The sequence below is a fragment of the Monopterus albus genome, unplaced genomic scaffold (assembly GCF_001952655.1).
Source record: "Monopterus albus unplaced genomic scaffold, M_albus_1.0 scaffold197.1, whole genome shotgun sequence".
Taxonomy (NCBI): Eukaryota; Metazoa; Chordata; class Actinopteri; order Synbranchiformes; family Synbranchidae; genus Monopterus; species Monopterus albus.
Window position 1 is genome coordinate 731,782 of NW_018128077.1, and position 21,171 is coordinate 752,952.

At 41.3% G+C, this 21,171-nt stretch overlaps 1 protein-coding gene across 1 annotated transcript in view; it reads right to left on the minus strand.

Moving 5' to 3' along the window:
- Positions 1 to 3,264: 3,264 nt before the first annotated feature.
- lamb2l (laminin, beta 2-like) overlaps positions 3,265 to 21,171 on the minus strand; it is a 47,773-nt gene continuing 29,866 nt past the window's right edge. Inside the window, 22 exon segments of the mRNA XM_020617934.1 lie at positions 3,265 to 3,941; positions 4,554 to 4,716; positions 4,865 to 5,041; positions 5,253 to 5,394; positions 6,967 to 7,174; positions 7,344 to 7,488; positions 7,598 to 7,813; positions 9,174 to 9,421; positions 9,561 to 9,745; positions 9,820 to 10,192; positions 10,955 to 11,051; positions 11,194 to 11,296; positions 11,298 to 11,373; positions 12,452 to 12,676; positions 12,837 to 13,000; positions 13,085 to 13,316; positions 13,700 to 13,843; positions 14,005 to 14,197; positions 14,686 to 14,806; positions 16,934 to 17,055; positions 17,151 to 17,312; positions 19,349 to 19,489. Of these exon segments, the coding sequence (XP_020473590.1) occupies positions 3,805 to 3,941; positions 4,554 to 4,716; positions 4,865 to 5,041; positions 5,253 to 5,394; positions 6,967 to 7,174; positions 7,344 to 7,488; positions 7,598 to 7,813; positions 9,174 to 9,421; positions 9,561 to 9,745; positions 9,820 to 10,192; positions 10,955 to 11,051; positions 11,194 to 11,296; positions 11,298 to 11,373; positions 12,452 to 12,676; positions 12,837 to 13,000; positions 13,085 to 13,316; positions 13,700 to 13,843; positions 14,005 to 14,197; positions 14,686 to 14,806; positions 16,934 to 17,055; positions 17,151 to 17,312; positions 19,349 to 19,489 (3,774 nt within the window). The 3' untranslated portion in view covers positions 3,265 to 3,804.

Genomic DNA, 21,171 nt, shown 5'->3' on the forward strand with positions numbered 1-21,171 from the left:
CCGGGAGGTCGTCGGTTCACATCCCCGGGTGGGCGGAGAAATGACAAGGTACTAAGAATAGGCCCGTTACTTCCCTATAGTATCACTCAGTTAAGAGCAGGAGTAGCAGTACTCAAAACCTTCATAGTACCAATACAGCCCAGTAGAAGTATTATTAGGTAAGTATTACACATCAAAAGTAAACGTAGAGTATTTGGCCCTTTTATCATATATATGCATATTAATTGTCTCAAATAAAGTGGAAAAAATTGTGTCAATTTAAATCATGTGATTAAATCAATAGTGAAAATAATTTATCAAACCAAATAAAGGAAAAGTTGTCACAGTATCTACTTCTGGGGCAGAAGTAAACATTTTGGAAAAATAGTTTTAAAGTAATGGCCACTCCAAGTCACCTAGTTGTTGACAATTCAGTAATAGAAAACAACTGGCCAATGACAGTATTCACTTAAATTATTAATGGTGTTACGTTACATCAGGTCAAACACATCTGGAGCATGTGGTAGTGTCATGGTCCTCCAGTTCATCTGGCCACAGCAGTACTTCAGATGAATACGAGCTAAACTTGGTAAAGCCTACAGCTCACTGCTGGCACTGGCACAGAGAGGTCCAAAGAAGTTGCGTTATAAACAGCGATGACGCGTTGACAGTTGTCGCTGTAGTACACTCGTTTATTTTTTGAAAATTCGATTCTCCTCCAGGTTTTCCTCTATAAATCCACTGCATGTTTTCCGACGAGCCCGTGTGCGCACTGTGCAAAAAAAAAATGCGCGCTCACGGATAGACGGATTAGGTTCCCTTTGATTGCACCCAATGCAGATCACATCTCCTGGCTCAGTGCTCACACTGCAAACATCAGCTTCATCCAGCAGGCGGTTGGTGCAGGACTTACAATAAGTCTGTTTTGAGAAGAAGATACAATTATGTAGTTTATATTTGATCTGTGAATCCAATGAGGTCACCAACCTACATACTAGTGAGAATGATAAAGGTGTAAGCAAAGTTGACTCAAGTACTGTATTTAGGAACAATCTGACATGCGTGTACTTTCCCTGGGTATGTCTAGCTATAGGCTTATGCAGGCTTATGTTTCAGAAGGAAATGTGCTTTTTACTCCACTACATTTATCTGACAGCCACTAGTTTGGGATTAAGATTTTACATCAAATAAACCTATGATCCATTTATAAGACAATGTGCAGTAAAAGATTGACCAAAGACTTATATACCCTCTATGACTGTTACGTAAATGTTTTTATTTAACCGACTGAGGAGGTAAAATTATACGATATTCCCAAATAAAACAAAACTGAGAAGAAAGTTTAAAAATAGAAATACAGTGCAGCAGAACTTCTGTTGTTTCTTCTTAGCCCATTAATTAATTATTATTAACCACTGAGTACAGTATGTGTCCACTGTGGCACTTACTGCGTAAATAAGTGTGTGTGTGTGTGTGTGTGTGTGTGTGTTCAGGGGGTGTAGCTTCAGGGGAAAACCTACCTGCAGGACAACCAAGACAATGAGCTGGGCTACATACGACCTAACAGGTTCATGAGGGGAACTGCCGAGTCAGCTGATAATTCTCTGTGGATCCATCACTATGAGTGGCCCCTTTAACCTTTTAATGCATTTAACATAAAAATATTGATTAGAGCCACTCCTCACTTGTACATAACAGGAGAGTCATTGAAATTTCCCTCAAGCACAGGCTGTTCTCGCCCCCACAGTCTTGAGTAGAAGTGTAACCAGTCGAATTAGGTGAAAACAGCCGTGTAGGTTTGTTAGAGCCTTCTAAACAGCCTGTGTTTTGACTGCTCATAGCAGGAAATTCGCAGCTGCAGCTAGAGACATGAATGATTTGTTGGTCTAAGGAAGGCTTCTAAACAGCCTGTGTTTTGACTGCCCATAGCAGGAAATTCACAGCTGCAGCTAGAAACATGAATGATTTGTTGGTCTAAGGAAGGACAAATAGTGAACTGGTAACAGGGTCATGGATGCCCAAGGCTCACTGATGCACGTGAGAAGTGAAGCCTAGCCCGTGCTGTCAATCCCATGGAAGAGCTACTGAAGCACAAACTGCTGGAAAACGTAATGCTGGTTCTGATGAAAGGTGTCGGAACACAGCGCATCACAGCTTACTGCGTATGGGGCTTCAATAGCTGTAGACCGGTCAGAGTGCCCCTGCTGACCCCTGTCCACCGCTGAAAGCACCTACAGTGGGCATGGGAACATCACAACAGGACCACAAAGCAATGGAAGGAGGAGGCCTGGTCTGACAAATCACATTGTCTTTTATATCATGTGAACAGCCGGGTGTGTGTGCGTCACTTGCCTGGGGAATAGCTGACACCAGGATGCACTATGGGAAAAAGGCAAGCTGGCAGAGGCGTTGTGATGCTTTGGGTAATGTTCTGCTGGGAAACCTGGGGTCCTGCCATTCATGTGGATGTTACTTTGACACATACTACCTATCTAAATATTGTTGCAGACTAAGTACACCCCTTCATGACAACAGTATTCCAGGTTAATTTACTCTGCCACACTGCAGAAAATGGTTTAGGAATGGTTTGAGGAGCACAACAAGTTCAAGATGTTGACTTAGTTTCCAAATTTCCCAGATCTCTGTCCATTCGGGAATATGTGTGATGTTCTGGACAAACAAGTTTGATCTATGAGGGCCCCACTTCATAACTACAGGACTTAAAGGATCTGCTGATGTCTTGGTGCCAGACACCAGAGCATATTTTCAGAGGTCTCGTGGAGTTTATGCCTCAACTGGTCAGAGCTGTTTTGGCAGCAAATGAGGGACCTTTACAATATTAGGCAGATGGTCATAATGTTATGGCTGATTGGTGTATACCGTTAATACCCTTAATATTATTGGTTGCCCATGAGTTTTCGCCGCTATAAAATGAGAAGGGCTGTACTAAGAATAACAGGAACATATTTCTGAGCATTTAAAAATCAATAAAGACAGCTGCATATGATGCAATATTTAAACTGTGACCTATTTAAATTGACAATATATAATGTCAAGCTGCCATATGGATTTGCCAGAATAACAAGACAGGCAGCACCCTTGTGCTCTTATAAGCAGTTTTTTCTTCTGAGATATGGTTATAGCCGAGTTTACCAACAGGTTTAAGCTTGAGAATACACTGGGCTCCCCCTTGTGACAATGAACTGACAAAACAAATGCTGCACACCTTATCACACAAACGGGGCGTTTAGAATTAAGAGAAGCTATCACATTTATTGGTCTTCATCATCACACCTCAAAATTAGGTTTGCTTACAAGGATACTTGTGAATGTTTTTATATGTATTTAATCAAGACTTTGTATTGTAATGAAAATAATTTAATATCAAAAATTAAATGCTATCACATTTTTCTTAATTAAATGTCATAATGTAAATGTCATATGATCATAGTCCAATTACAGCAAAAACACAAAATATCAAAAGCACTTTTGGTAAAAGCGACATTTCTGATGACATATTTGCTATGAAATCAATTGTCATGGCCTATAAAATGAAACAAACACAGGTCATCCACTTGTTGCAGTAGCTTAAAGATACAAACACCACAGTTTAGTGTTAAGGAGAAGCCAAAAAGTGGTACAGTACATGGACAGAGGAAGACATTTCTCTGATAACACTTGACAGGTAATGTGTAAAACTTGAAACACCAGTGGAAGAATGGAGGTACCTTTTATTTTCTTGGATGATGTAGTTTTCTGTTCCAGTCTCAATACCCGTCACCTCTGGACTACAGCAGCAAACTGGTAACTGTAACTTCCCCACGGTTACAGACAGTTACTGTACTTTTGCACTTGTTCCCGGATCTTATCACGTATCACAGTAACGTTTTCCTTCAGCCCGTCCAGCTCCATTTGCTGTTCCAGCATCCGCTGCTCATTTTGCTTGAGCTTCTGCTCCAGCCCTGCAACCACAGGCAGTGAGACAGGGCTCACAATGGGCAACACCAGGAGAAACTCTGCAGCTGAATACCATTAAGGTATTATTTAGGTATCCATGAAAATCATAAGGTACAAAGACAGAGGGGAATATCATATGATTTCTCCCTGAAACACACACACAGCGAGATGCAGACCAGTGCAAGTCAATCAGAATTAAAACACACTGCATAGCTTTTCTCCAGTTCACCATGGTTTATTCACCAGAAGCTGGGAGGGGGGGCAGCTGTGGCAACCAGTAAAATGTCTCTCCCTCTGCACCTCCCCTTCAGTTCTCCCACAGACCACAGTCTGAAAACTATGAAAGAGGATTAGGGCCACAGTACAAAATTTTCTCAGAATTCAGAGAAAAAACGTCAGTGGCCCCAATCCTCTTCTGTAGAAAACCTCTGATTTAGCCTAATAATAATTTATTCCACTTTCCTCTTTACATGATTTAATCATGTTTCATTGCATCACCTAATATGCAAAGGATTTCCTCACAGGGAAGTTGTGCTAATTATAGAGAATGGCCAAAATTTACCGTACGAAGCCCCCCCCAGTGAAGAGATTGTCAGAGAGCAGTTTCATGTACTCACTCTCGAGTTCTTGCGTCCCATTCTTGGCCTTTTCGAGGAGGTATTCTGCCTCCTTCTTCATATCCATGGCCTTCTGGTTAATGTCGTTCAGACCTCCATTCCCACCTAGAGAGTCCACCTTCATCTGCAGCTCACGGTAGCGTTCCTCTGTGTCGTTGAGGCTCTAGGAGACCACACACTATTGTTAGCTATGCTTCCACTTTATTAAAAAAATCCTAGTACAGTCTGCAGTTTTTGCTTCCCTTCATACATTTCTTGACAAACACATTGAAAACAAAAGTACAAACACATCCTGCCGCCCACAAACTCACTTGCTCCAGTGAGGATGCAAGTTGAGTGGCGTTGTTTGCCAGTGCTTGGGCGTCCTTTGCCATCTCTCTGTTCTGCTCCGTCTTGTTCCTCAGAGCTTCCACTCCCATGGAGAGGCGGCTCAAACGCATCATGGCATCCATCTGTTTATCCTCCAGCTGCGTCAGCCTCTTATCAACCTAAAAGGAATTGAACCAGAAATAAGTTAAAAATAAAGGAGGCTAAATAGAGAAGCATGGGAGAGGATAGTATTCTAATACTGGAAAGAAAAAACAGCACTTAAAACAAGCTGCTGCTCATTAAAATCAAATGAATATGTGAAACCTGCAGTTTTACACACTGCAACTAATAAGCTTTCACACACAGACTTCATTTTCAAACATGCTGTACCTCAGCAGCAGTGTTACTTGTGCTGTTCAGGTTGTTGAGAGCCTCATTTAGAGCTCTTCTTGCTTTCTCTACGGCCTTCTCAGACTCATCCAACAGCTGCTTGGTATTATTGGCTGTGTCCTTGACTTCCTCTGCTCGGCTCCTACACAACGCCACCACCATAAATTACACAGAGACAAACCGTTTTTACTACAGTCCTTTGTAATGAGAAACTCAAAATCACTGTTACTTTAAAATTACTATAAGCAAACAAAATGGGTAAAAGGACTGACAGCTGGCACCAACTAAACCCCAAACCAAAAGGTAGCAATCCTAATGCATGTGTGATGGATATTCTGGTCACAGTGGTAATGTTTGGCAGGTGCATTACAACTTGTGACAACTAACATCGACAAGTTCCTTTGCATCACGTGGGGAAACTCACTGATGGTGGTTACGTCAACAGTAAAAGATGCACAGAAGATATTTTTCAAACAGTCCCTAAGATCTTTATATATAACACTGAATCACAGAGAAAAATCAAGAGTTAAATATTTTAAAATACTGTAGTGCATTTAGAAATTCATAAAATAATTCAATATATGACACCTACATAAACTGATTTTGGCCACTTGGGGGCAGTAGAAACAAGATCTAAATACATTGATACATTATTAGGTTTAATGCAAAGGTTTGTCAAACTAATCCTTTAAAGTGATATAGTGAAAATGTTCAGCTATGTATTTATGCATCCAGCAGGCAGACACACATTATTATTCATCATAATCACCCAACAAGTCCCATGTTTTTCTCTTTGTCTGTACTATCTGCTGAGAGAAATATCTGGCCCTAAAAGCTTCACTTTATTCACTAGCTAGTTGCTAACTTTACCTGTCTGCTGTTTGGGGCTGGACAACATCTGAAAATATCACTGACGGGTTGTAAAACCAAAACAATGAGCTGAAAGATGCTAAAACACTGAGGGGGAACTGCAGCCTGGCGATGATTATCTATGGGTTTGTTACTATGAGAAACACCCTCTCACATACATGCACTGTATATGTAATAATGTGGTCCACTATTTATATAGAAATGTTGATAATAGCCAGCATTAATATCCAATTAGTAGAGGAACACTGTAGGAATATTTGCAGGGCTTATAAAAGAAAAATGTGATATTTACGCAACATTGTGTTGTCACCGTAATACTAAACTATGAGTACATTATTTTAAATGTGCAAGAGACATGTTTCATTCTCTTTAAAATGGTAACATTACCCTGCAGTAGCTCAGGAAATTGATTTGCTCTTGTCTGTCAACAGGCATTGGTACCAGCTAGTCCTGGGCAGTGAGACTAGTGAACGCTCTATCTTACCACGCATGCACAATTCTACCCAATGACAGATGTTAGAGGAGATCAGATATAAAATGCTGTAATTATACCCCAAGATATGTTTTTATTTGACTTTGCACATGCCTGAGTGCAAACATGTGTTTCATCAAAGGAACACAGTCCCCATGAAAACTGCAGACAGTGTGTTCTTTGGATCCTCCATTTGTCTCTATTGTACTGGGCGAGGTACAAAAGAGATGCTGCTCTTGCTACTGAAGCATAATAGACCCCTGATGCAGCAGTCAAATCTCTGTTGGACTTCTAATGAACAGCAAAAGAAAATAAGCTAAACTAACTGAAAGGAATTTAGCGTGGTCTTTATGTTGAGAGACAATTGCTTACTTGGCATCTTTGGCTTTGTTGAGCAGCTCCTTGACAATGTTGATGTGCTCTGAGGTTTGTTTGATGATTTCCTCAGTGCTGGTGAGGTTGGAAAGGCTGTCCTTTATTTGCATGATCATTTTGTCCAGAGTGGTCCTGTTGACCGGCAGCGTTATCGACAGCACCTGCAGAGCCACCTTTTCTATGCTCTCTGGATCTGCTCCCTCCTCTGGACAGCAGGTAGGAGAGGGAGACAACATGTGCAAAATACAGAAACAGGTGAACACATAATGTCTCCCTCAGTTTAGACAGTTATGTCAGCTTAAAAGTCTGACTTTTATAATTCAAGAAGTCACTTCATTCAAAGATTGCCAGGTGAAACATCATGATTATCATACCAGTAAGAAAGTCTCTGATCTTCTTAATAAAATCTTTGAGCTCCTTGTTGTTCTTCTCAAAGTCGTCCTTGTTCTTCTGGGCTTTCTCCAGCGCATTCATTGCCTGATTCTTCGCATCCTGTGTCAGTGAGGCTATGTCCCGGAGCTGGACACAGGAAACCATGATGTCAAGTCAGCAGAGAAACTTTATACTTGCTATATAGCTACAGTGTCCAGTCATGGCAGAGAAGAGGATGCACCATCACTTTCATCACCTTTCTTGCGACGCCCTGCAGCTCCTCACTGGCAGTGCTCAGACTGCTGCTGACATTCTTGGCATGATTCAGTGCTTCTACAGAAGTGCTCACTGTCCCATCGCATCCTTCTCCTCCACACACATGATTGCCCTTATCGTCACGGCAACCTGCACCGCCACATTGGCTGTCTGGACAGCTGCCATTAACGCTGGTATCAGCATGACCACCACATACCTGCAGAGAGCAACAGTGCACTGTCATTTGTAATTCATGGAAATCATTTGGTCAATGGAATAAGAAAATAAATAAAAATACATATGGAAGAGTTGCCAGAGGTTAATAGGCTTTACTTTGGAAATACAGTACATTCAGCGTTGGTCACTAAACTCTCACATTTTCAATCCATCAATTATTAATTAGGTTGAGGATTTATTAGCAGAAATGAGCTATAGCATGCCTAATTATGTTTTCATTAATATATAATCAACAGAAAATAAAAACTGTTGTGTTTTCTTTAGCTTAGAATGAGCCTTTCCTATCTACACAGGAGAGAGTCTCCTGTTGTGGAGGCCACCATGTTGAGCTGCTACGTTTTTTACAGTAGCGCAGAACAGACAAACCACACACTGGTGGAAATAGCAGCTTGGATTGAGACGGTTGGAAGGGGAAAAGAAGTAACCTCAAGAGGGAGCACTGTCGGGTGTTTAAGAAATATAATGTGTTTAACTGAGGATAGTTAACCATTAACACAAGAAAAAGGACGACGGTGAATCCCCGTCATCAAAGCAGCAAAGCGCGTTAAGAAACAGAATGTTTTAAGATTAAATGCAGTGAAGTGGGCTGTAGATTGCAAAGAACCATCAAACCAGCTCCAATCCACTTTTTGGTTGGGCTTCTTTTCATTACAGTAAGGTAAGTAATTAGCTTTTGCTTGGTCAAGCCAGCCACACATGTTTGCTGAGTGTGCAATTTGTCCTATATTTACGGTAGTCACTGTGAGACACCCATGAGAGCTTTTGAACACCATGTACGAAAGCTTTGCTGAACGTTGCAATCTGTAATCTGCTAGGTGTCACTGAATCTCACACAGTGCACCTTTAAAGAGACTTGCAATTCTGGAGAGGCTCATGTGTTTTGGTCATTCTTTCACTGATGAACCTGACAGTCAAAGTTAACAGTACTCCTCTGATGAGCTCTTAAAATATTACATTACACATTTTTATTTGACTCTGCATGGTGGAGAAATGTGGTAGTAACAAAGTAATTGGAGCACCCCAGTAGCAGAATGCTTATGGTACAAAACTAAGATGTCGAAGGTTTGATTTCAACCTGGGACAGAAGCTTTAATTTTCCTTTTGTTTTATTATATTTTCCATTTCACAATGAAAACTAAAGTAAAAAAAAAATCACATTTTTATTCTGTTTCTCCATTTACCAGACTCAATGAATTACTGAATAAACAGACGATACATGCAACCTATACAAATCAGGAAACCAGATTTTTATGGAACATTTTAACACAAGATTAACTCCTTGTACAACATTAGGCAGACGATCACATGAATAAATGAACACAATATCCAGCTCTGCCTACCTTGTCACTGAGGTCATGGACCGTCTTATTCAGGTCATGGGTTTTCTGCTCCAGATCTGTTAATGATTTGTTCTGAGCAGCGAGAGCACGGAGGAACTTGTCTTTACTGGCATCCAGCAGGCCTTCAGTGAGAGTGCGGGTTTCTCTGGACTGTTCCACCGGACTGAGAGGACCGCTCACTGAGGCATTGCATTTCTCCGCAGCCTGCACTGACTCCTGATAGTACATTTTCACTTTCTTGAACTGATCTGTGAGGAAACAGGAACAGGTGCTTGTGTTTACCAGCTACAAATAATGACTAACTGTACTGTACATTTATTCAGTCTTTGTTTTTCAGTCAGAATGTGTTTAGTATTTTTGTAAGCTTCACTGACTTCAGTTTTCTACCTGCAAACCCTGAGGTGCGGTAGTCATCCAGCAGCTGTTTTTTTTTAGCCAAAGTGCTGTTGATGTCCCTCAGTTCTCTCCCCATGTCATTTAACGTGAATCTCAGTTCCTTGTCATCTTCTGCTGTTGTATTTAGCTCTCGGGCGATGCCCATCAGACGTCCGTCGGTCAGGGCAATCTCAGCCCTGGAACACACACAGCAGATGGTGAAAACACACAGCACACAATGAATATTTAACAACCAGTATGACTTCCTCACCTGAGGTCATCGATGCTCTGTCCAATTAGCTCGTGGATCCTATTGCTGTCCTTCGTACTGATCAGATCCTGCACTTGTTTCAGCTTCGTCTCCAGCTCTTTGATGCGCGTGTCCTTGATTTCCGTTGTGACCCCACTCTCCGTTATTTTCTGCACAATGTACTGGATGTGGTCCAGGTCTCTTTTGATCTGGCACACTATGTCGTCCCACAGCTGGAAGCACGGGTGGCACTGGACACACTTGGGGAAAACGCCAGTGAAACCGCGAGCACATTCATCACAATATTTCCCCACTATTCCCTCCCGGCACTCGCACACCCCTGTTACTCGGTCACACTGGGCCATTTCTGAGCCCAGAGGGTGGCAGTTACACTCTGAAAGGAGTAAAGGTGGAGGTGAGTGAAGAAGGTCCAGAGGGAGGATACAGGAGGGGGAGACAGAGAGAACATCCAAATTAATGGTGTGCAGGAGAAACAGACTTTTCTTCTTTTGCTTTCAGTGCTTTCTTATGAGACAGAAGTGGTTGCATTGATGTACTATGTATCTGAGACCAGGTTATATGTTGACATCCTGCAGCCTTTTTCACTATAATTTCAGAAGGAGGGCTGTCACTGCTTTAGTACCTTTTTGTATTATTTTGTATCTGAGGGGCTCACTGACCTCAGGTTCTCAGTGTCCTCTGACTGGCTGTGTTTGTCCCAGTTGAAAGTTTGTAAAAAGCTTGAAAAAGTATGTTAATAAAGTGAGCTTAAATGAAGGACAGTGTATAGGGTTTTTATTTTTTTTAATTTTTAGATCTAAAATCCTTGTTTCATCTTTGTGAAACTGTCTAACTTGTATTTGACTAGACAAAGTAAAATCACACCACTGGCCTAACACTACCAACTAGCCTAAAATATGTTTCGTGTAATCTTCCCTTAAATGCAAAGCAAAGCCAGGCAGGCAAAGAAGAGCGAATGCACCTTGCAAACACTAAAAAGACAAGCAAACTGCAGCCTGCTTGCTGATGTTACCACATCTTCTGGGGATAGAATGTGTTAATACAGCTTCCGATCGAGAACTACTTCCTGACTGCCTTAAAGATGTGAGCTTGACGTGAAATGTTATGTTTGCAAATCTGTTCTGTGGTGAGTTACCTTGACACTGCACCTGAGGGTCTCCCCAGTAGAACTGCTGACACTCTGTGCACTGTTTGCCTCCAAAGCCTGGACGACAGTGGCACTGGCCTGTGAACTGCGAAAGGCAAAGAGAGACAGACTTACAAAGACTGAAAAACAAACAGGTAAGGATATAATTCAACGACACTTAAACATTTCGACCATTCACTTATGCCCTAAGTATTCTCAGGCTTTGGAAGGCCTTCACACCCCCTCACCATGTTGCAGTGATTTCCCAGGGCATATTGTGGGTTGCAGTTACAGGGCTCACAGCCTTGGTCCTGACCGTAGTTCCAGTGGTTTGCAGCACACTCATCACACACCTGGCTGCCGGTCACAGTGACACAGTCCATCACTGCAAGCGGACTGGATGGTGCCAGCAGTCACACAGGTACAGCCTGACAACAGAAACATATAATCATAGTACGGTGAGACAGAAGACTGTAAGGTTCTACTCCATCTTCAAGATTCACACAGCAGCAGTTCATTTGCAGCTTACTCAACCCATACACACAATTACAAACACATAAACAAAATCATTATATGTCAAGCCACAGGTCAAAATACATACAGTAAGGTCAGTAGGAGAAACAATGATCAATCATAAATAAAACAGATAAATCCTAATATAAATTATTAACTACAAGTTAACTACAAAAAGACCTCACCGTGTTCCACATTGCCAGAACACTAAAATATATACTTCCTTTCTACAAACATAGTGGGGTTAGCATCCTGCTCTGCTACGAGTCTGGCCACTGTCAAAAGGTAAATGAAAATAACACAGAGACTTTCATAAAACTTTGAAAAACAAACTACCTGCAACTGTCCTCAACCATTCCAGCGCAACAACTTGTGAACAAGGGATTTTGGCTAATTATTTTGGGTCAAATGAGGGGAATAAATGGTGTTTAATTGTCTGGACTTTGGCCCAGGATGACGTTGAGTGACTGGACCTCCTGGAACTTTAATGGGTGACCTGTATTCTAGAAATGAAATTTAAAAAGAGCACTACCTGCGTTTAACAGCCATACAGCAGAAGGAATAAAAGACTTTGAAAAGTAGTTAGTTCCACTGAGAGGTGCATTATAACAGCAGCCTGAGGGCATCACAGTGAATTCAGTGAACAAAACATGGCCAGACAGGCTGATGATCCCTTTTGTCCTCTGAATCACCTGTTTCTTCCAAAAGGAACACGCGTCTCTTTGCTGGAACCCAGACTCTAACAGGACCAAATCTATTTTTACTACAAAAATGTGCCATCAGAATAAAATGATTGGAAAAATAAAGCCGGTGATACATGACCCACTTATATTTTACATACTGTATACAGTTATGCTCATATCAATGTAAGAAATTTACCAATAGAAGCAGTTTTAGCTCCTACACACAGAGAATTAGACAAATACAAAACCTGGAGCAAGAATCTGAGCAATTATGTTTAGAAGTTCTCTAAAATCTGCCATTATCACTCACGTCTGCAGTTGTGAGCCAGAGCATTGCCATAGTAACCATGTTGACAGTGGGCACATGACGGGCCATCAGTGTGGTACAGGCACTTGAGGCATCGGCCAATCCTGGGATCACACGACTCAGGGTCCTGGGTGTCAATGTTGCCGTTGCACTCACACGGCAAACACTGCCCACCGGGTTGCGCTGGGTTGCCATAGTAACCAGGGGCACAAAGGTCACAGCGGGGCCCTAAGGGACAATATGGCATGAAAATCAGTTTGGAAACCATTTTCATTTTCACTAATGTTGAATAGACTCAGCCACACATGACTTCGTACACTACCCATTATTATTGGCAAAGATAAATACAAAAAAATGAACTGTCTATCGCTGTAGTGCAACAGCTCACCAGTGAAGCCTTGTCTGCAGTTACAGATGATCTGGTTAGAGGTGTGGTCAGCGTAGCATGAGTGCCCGTTAAAGTGATCTGAGCCGGGGTTTCCAGGGCAGGGGCAAGGACGACAGTGTTCCCCTGAGCCAAGCACCGGGTTTCCAAAGAACCCATTTACACAGCTGAGACAAGTGAGGGAGACGGTTACCATCAGCCTGACGACCAGAGATAAAGTTAAATAGAGTCTGACAATGAGTGGTCCTTACATTTCACAATTGTGTCCTGTGGTGTAGTCCCTGCAGTCTCTACATTCCCCAGTGCGGGGGTCACAGATGTCTGTGTGGCCGTTACACTGACAGGGGCTACAGCTGGGGAAGCCCCATTGGCCCGGCTGGCAGTCCGAGCACCTACGCCCAGTGGCTCCCTGCCTGCACTGGCACCGGCCTGTCACTGGGTCACACTGGTGGCTCAGCGAACCCTCGGAGTGGCAGTCACAGGCTGAAAGGGAGGAGGCATTTAAAGGTTCAGTGACTGGTTTTGTATTGATTATTAGCATTTGTGCCTTTTCTGGAGCCAGTAGCAAAATTATGCTCAATTATTTAAGTGATCCTTTTCTTTTTGGAAAAGGGCACGGTTTTTCTTTCAACATAAACAGCACATTAGCACACATTACAGTAGTGCATTTATTTTATTAGAAGTAGACACTGTCTCTTCCAATTCAACAATTTCTAAGTTCCATCTGAGTTCATAGAAATGTGATTGACCTCTAGAAAATTAATCCTTTCATTTATGTGATTTGGACATCACAGCGTGAATTTAAATACATGCTGGGGAGACTGTGGAAAAATAGCAGGTGCCTCTTGTCACTTGAACAGACTCACCAGCACAACCATTCACTCCAAAGCCGTAGGTTCCTGGGGCACACTGGTCACAGTGTTGACCAATGACATTGGGTTTACATCGACACTGGCCTCCAACCTTTTCACAGTCACCACTGAGGGAACCTTGAGGATCGCACTGACAAGCTGGGCACAACAAATTTGCCAAAAAATAAATACATGATAATAATAAAAATAATAATAATAGCAGTAAATTATTATGATTTAAAAAGCAACAAAGGATTTGAAATGGTCAGTGGGTTTGAACAGATGTCCTCCAAATCTGCCTGTTTTGTGTTTCTACTTACGCAGAGCACCATCATGAATGATGGATGAAATACTGCAGATGAGTTTGGAACATATCTCAGCCAGGGTGGGCGTCAGCGTGATCATGAAAGAATCCAGACATGAGTAGCGAATCATCTCATCACGCCGCTGCTCTGCCTCCGGCTCGTTACCTCGGAAACCGGGAAGTTCAATGTATTTGGGGATCAGAACCAGCTATTGGGGTAACAAAAGGTTAAACATAGGAGGGAATTATAGTAATAACTATGCATGTTAATCTTGTGGGCTGGGGCTATGAGCAAAGAAGGTTGATAAGTCATAGCAAAGTCAACTTTCCTTATACATTAAAGCATTAAAATATAACAATGCTTTTGAAAACAGGTTTCACAGAAACCTAACTGAAGTGCACTTTATACCAACAAGAGGCATGCACCACTACTACAACCAGTTTAATGCTAAACCAAATTAAGTCAATGTGTTAAAGTGTATTTCACTTACAATATTTAAAGATTATTCTTGAGCCTAGGTAAACACTCGCATTTGGCTTTTTCCATCACTAGGGGGCACCCTGGTGACGGAAAGCCCCAAGCAACACAAAGATGTGGTCATGTTTTCTGTGTCACAGCCAAAGAGTGCACTTGTTGAAGCCACTGAGATGTTGGTATAATTACTGCTACCATTCAAATGGACAATAATGAGCTCACCGAGTCAATTAGAATGTAGGCAGTGAGATGTCGGTGTGAGACCCCATGACGCTGGAACCTAATAGCAACCACATAACGATTACTGGGCTCGAAACAGAACGGCCTGGGCATCTGGATGTATCTGGAAAAGCATAATACATACAATGACACATAAACAGATAAATCCTCTCAATTCTGTCTCTCTCTCCTTCCCCTCTTTCTCTCCCCTCTCTCACTGGACCACACCGAAGCGAAGTTGGAATACAGCCAATCAGAGGACACTGAGAAACTGAGCTCCTCAAATACAGAAGAATACAAAAAGGAACTAAAGAAAAAGAGACAGCCCTCCTTCTGAAATTATAGTGATAGAGGCTGCAGGATGTCAACATTGTAAATACTTAGTGTAGATGTGACTGATGAAAGCAATCTAACCTTCAAAAAACACAATATAAAAATCTCCAAAACGATGCTCATTTTAGATTCAGAAGGAATCAAGTTTGTACAGATGCAGCAAAACTGTACATCCACTCAGTGGTACTGTCACACTTTTCATATTGTGTTACAACTTGGTCTCAGATAAACAGTACATCAATGCAACCACTTCACAATCTTATTAGCAAGCACTGAGAGTAAAGGATGAAAAGCCTATCATCACTGTTGCAATACAGATAAAAACATAATCTTATGACATTTTGTTTGTTTTTTAATAACACTGATTTGTTGTATGAGATCTGGTATGGAAACTTTTTAATGACGTTAGATTACTGGTGGTATACTGCCTAGTGGGAGCACTTTGTTTTGCTTTGTGAGTGTGTGTGTTTATCTTCTGATTTTGATATTACACTATTATAATATGATACTATTATATTTAACTTTGCATTACTGTTGAACTTTTAGCCACGGCTTATCTACTGTAGTGAATAGTAAATGTATTGCCAACTTTTATATGGTCTTTAACCTTTTAATGAGTGTGGGTTACACTGTCAAGTGTCCTCACTTAATGTCCCTAATGTTACCATACTGCTCTGATCGATCTGGCCACAGCTTTATTATTTTAATATGAAACACACAGAAACCTCTTTGGGTCCAGATCCAGAACAGAGTCCACCAGTTGGTGAACACTGTTTTGAAGGAAGAAGGAATGAACAATACAGCTATGAGGCAGTATCAAGGTCCACACAAACACACACACACACACACACACACACACACACACACACACACACACACACACACACAGGAATAAATGGGAAAAGTAAAAATAAAAACAAACACAAGAAAAACTGAAAAACTTACACAAACAGAAGAAAGTGCAAAACTAACCTCATACATTTTTGGTGAGAACTTATTACAACAGTAACAAATTTTAAGGAAAACTAATGTAAGAAAATCTGATGTATTTTAGTTTTAGTTATTTTAGTTAAATATGGCATAAGTGACTGATTGATTTTCTGCTTTAGTCTTTTGCTTCACTACAATATTACTAATAACATTAATATTATGGCTTATAAATTTCTCAAAATCAAACACTGATTTTCTACTCAGCAAAAACAGCACATGTACATGTGTACATGCTGTAATCTTATTAATCTGACCCTTTTAATGACTTCTTGTTCAACAGATGACATTTAGCTATTAAAAACACACAAAAGCCTCTAAAATATCCCACTGGAAAAACCACTCAGCTTCTTTAACTGTCATGATAGTTGATAATGGAGTAAAGCAAAACCAAGGCAGGTCAATTTGACACAGTAAGCTTCTGAACACAGAGCTAGTGTGGGTCCTGTGTAAAATCAGTCTCCAGCCATGCAGTACTTAGGCAGGACAAACTCAGTGGACCTGGACCAGTCATCTACTCTAGGCTTGGATATTCAGTTGTCCCTCTCGCCAGCTCGGACTGTTCTCTGCTTGTCTCCAACAGCTGCTCTTATGTTTCGCACTCTAAACTTCAGCAAACAAAGCTGCAGCCTTCCTGCATATAACTCTAGCTGAGTCTTACACAGGCTTCCTGGTCTGTTTGCCATCCTGTCAGTGAATCAGTGGTAAAATATTCCACAGGTTACAGTGGAATAAGACTCACACTGTGCATACAACCCAGGGCAGGTTTAAGTGGAAACTGAGCTATAAAACAACACCCACCAGATCGAGACCTGGGATACTTGAACAAATCCTTTAGTGGTTTGAACAAGCAGACTGGCTGCAGTGGCTCTTCTCTCATATACACACATACAGTACACACAAACTCAAATTTGCACACAAATTGTGGTACCTGTTGTGGTGCAGCATGGTCACTGTGTATAGCTGTTCAGTAGGCAAGAGGTTTCCACACCGCAGACTGGAGGGCAGCAGCACAGAGGTAATGCTAACTATGGCCTCCCAGTCCTCTGTGGACTGTACACACACACACACAAAATATAAACAGATCATTTATAAGAATAAAGAGTTTTACATCAGTCTTATAGGCAAGGATCCGTAAACACACACACCTCTGGCTCATAGCGGATCATGATGTCATACTCCATGGCGTAGGGGATGTTGTCGATTGTGAACACCAGGCCGGCACCATCTTTGACGCGGGAAAAACCTGATCCTGTCCATGTCACCATGTGGCTGTCAGTGTGATCCCTGTGAACAACCGTCACATCCGGCTGAGAGAGACAGACAGATTAGCTAAGTGTCATTTTCTTTTGGAACCATTATCATCTCTACTTTTTACTCATACACTTTCTGTTTCCCCTCACTAACAGCAATTAGATTTGATGTTGAGTGTCACTGTCTCGTTCAGTGGCTATTTTAGTTTAAAGCATCAAACAGATGATTAACTTGCAATTTAAGAGTACAAAGACCAATGTGAAATTGAAGGCATGTTTGTCCTTCCAGAAGCATTTTTTGTTACATTTCTTGAATTTCTCTCATCCCGATGGCAATACATTAAATGCACTGCCAACACATCTGGTGCTCTTAACAAGTTATGAAACTTCACTGTACCAGTAACAGACACAGTTTACAGCACATACCTCGCAGCCACCTGCACAGTAGCTCCCTGCGGTTCTCAAGTTAGCAATGATTAACAGTGCTTTTGGTTTGAGTCCCACACAAAGACTTTTTTCTCCTCTCTTTTCTTTCTCCATCTTGTTTGTAAGTACAATTGCTCATAGCACTAAAGTATTATATAACTTTGAAGTATGTGTACTATAGTTGAGTACATTTTAAAGGCTGTACTTTTAACACACCTACATTTACACATGACTTTTGGAGTCTCTCATCATGTTTCAGATGTTAATGAGTGGTAGTTCCACCAAAATGAAAAGATTACAGAAACAACACAAACTGCGGATACAATTTTGTGTAACAAAACCTGTCTTTATCTCTTTCACACCTACTTTGACATCTTACGTCCTATCAGATTCAGTTTGTGACCATTTGGGGCGGCGAGTCTCTAGGTTGATGTCAATTAATTATGTTTGCTGTAGCCTCACGTCCAGTAAAATGGAAGTATAATAATATGTCATGATAATACAACAGCCACAGGGACCATTACCTGGAAAACAGCTACTTTTGGTTTATGACTTAAGGATTTTTGTTTATTTAGAATGCAGAACTTTTACTTACTGTAATAGGTAGCTTTCACATTCATTATATTAGCATTTTTATTAAAGAGAAAGAAAATGACTCTGCTTAACCCGAGGAATGGACCTCTCTGCTTTTTGTCAGGGTGTCACGTAACGTCCTCTCATCAATGGCAGTTATCAAAGTTAATTACATCTACAAATACGTCCTTTACAAAATGTGACAGAAAAATGGTTTTAAATTTTGATTCTTTGTTATGATGTCACGCCAATATTCAAAAGCTTTGGATCTCCATTTTTACTTTTGTTTCTCATATTACAGTGCTCTGGCTACAGCATCAGTCATTTGGACTCCAAATATTCTGACAGCCCTACATTTCCACTGCTCGACTAGTTCGAACTGATATACTTAATGTGACAGGCAAGTGTTTAGTGCTGACTGTGCCAAATGACCAAAGCACATGACCACAAACCTTAAAGCTTTAGACATTTTGCAACTTACATGTAAATACATAGCCTATTATAACTATAAACAGTAAACACGGTGGACAGTCCGTTTATCCTTGGTAAAGTGCTGTACAGTTCTGTTCATCTGTAATGAGCTGTGATCCCCAGCCTGGGCACTGGGGGCACTCAAGGGGTGCAAAGATAAATTAAATGAGGAATCACCAGGCGAATAAAGGGAGAAAGAAAAAATCTTTTCCAGAAAATTGCTTGTATTTTTTCTAATTTTTGCTTAATTCCTTGCAATAGATTGTTTTACCTCTTACTGTAAAGCCTCTACGAATCATTAAAATAAGTAAAGTACTGGATTCTTTCACCTCTAAAGGGTTCTAAAACCTTCTAAAAAGACATAAAATATCAGATTCACAGCTTAAGGTCCCTAAAAATGACATACAATGCTGAATCCTTTGACCTTTTCAGGCCTCTAAATGTCCTTACAATGAGACAAATCCAAGAGGGATTTGTCACTGTAACCCCACTAATTTATCTGTGACAAGAGGTCAAAAGCAGATATTGCTTTATTTTAGGGGTCACAAGCTTCATCCAGCTGTTACCTGCAACCTCTCAAACTGTTTTTGGAAACATGCTAGTGTGTCTAGTAACTATCATACCGTCTGTCGAAGCTCGTGGATACGTGTCAGCGCTGCATGATGCTGCTGTGGGCTGGTAACGCGACGGTGACGCCGGTGCCTCCTTAGCTGGTTGTTGAGGTGCTCAACACAGTCAGTGTCTGCCTTAGGACGAACTTTGCCCTGAGAGGAGACAAGAGGAGACCTTTAACTACACCTTACACTACTCCTAAAACCACAGAGGAAAATAACCACATAAATAACACCACATCTACACATCCCCAACCCTTTTAATTGACATCCTGACCAAAAAATAAGGTGAATGACTAGCTTCAATCAGAATTTCAACTCAAGTGAATCTTGCAAGACATGACATAAAACATTTCCAAATCCCCAGAGAGAAACAATGGCCCTCTAACTTTGACACTATTTCATAACGTGTAAAGTTCACTTGGAGACGTGGGGACACCAGAGCCCTGAACAACAGCTCGGCATCTGAAAATCCTGTCCCCTTCATTTTGTTCCTTCCAGTGAGCCAAATGCTTATTTTTGCCTGTCCCATAAAAAAATTAAGCAAACAGATTGAGACAGCAGTGGATTGGAGATCGTGCTTAAAACTAGGTTCATCCTGGACACCTTTCTTGCTCAAGAAGTGAAAAAGACAATACAGAGCACAGAGAGCCATGCTGTGCTGAACTGGCCGGAGCGTGACAAAGAGACACAAAGAATATGCTCTTCTCTGTGCACTATATTAGTGGCACGTACGTGTGTGCCACACAGCGATAATTAGTTGTGTATCTGTGTCTGGTTCTGTGGGTCTCTTCAGTTGTGGGCTTTGCACAGAAACACACAGCCTTGACTGTATCCTGATATTTTGCTCTTTTCAGCACATACGCTCATTTTCCATCCAACGGCAGTTAAACAAACCGTGTTCACTCACAGGACAAAGACAAGAGCCACACACATCACAGACACATCTCCTCTTGCTTGGTGTCTTGCACTGTTGCCTTTTCTCTGTCAGCATTCTTAAGTTAATATTTGCCATTTTCCCACATACCTGATGGTGCTGATGTTGTAAGCGTGAACTGTCTGAGCTTGCCCGTGGGGCTGAATGAGGGAGGTGGAGGGGGCAGGGGCGCTCTTAAGAGTGAAGAAAACAGAAGTGGGCGGAGGGCGGTGAAAAAAAAAAAAAGAGTGTGAGAAAGCGGGCATAGAGATGCAGAGGACAGAGATGGCGAGGCATGGTAGAGCGGACACTGATAGGTAGGAAAGATTAGTGACTGATAGCAGGAACAGGCCTGTCACAGCTCCTCACCCCTCACTGTAGCAGGTTGGATAAATGAAAATTAAATAGGATATCAATATAAATCAAAGCTGTTTTTACAGTAAATGTCCCTTTACTGGTTTATGGGGCACAGAAGAAGAGGATTTTGCACTACCTGACTCCATGCAAACTGCATCAAAATGTTATAAAATGTGGTGTGAAATGATTCAGAATAAGTATGTGAACATGTTTTCTCTAATGTACCTAGACTGAATCAAAAGCAGGCATATATAAAGTGTGTGGGTCTTGTGGTAATGAACGGGAGAGTCCAAAAATGCCATGATTAAAAAACTGGTTAGATTTATTAATTATATGAGGTAAATTTATTTTAAAAAGAAAAGAAAAATGAGAAGTATAAACAAATATATCTACAGTATGTGGCATCTGAAGGGAGCCCATTTATTTTAATTAATATGTGTTGGATAGTATCATTAGTATCGGTGTCAAACTTTATGCAGGTATAATCTCATCCAACTGTGGTTTGTGACACTGTGCTGGTATTTTGAATTATTGTTCAGGAAAACTGAGACAGTAGTCGCAG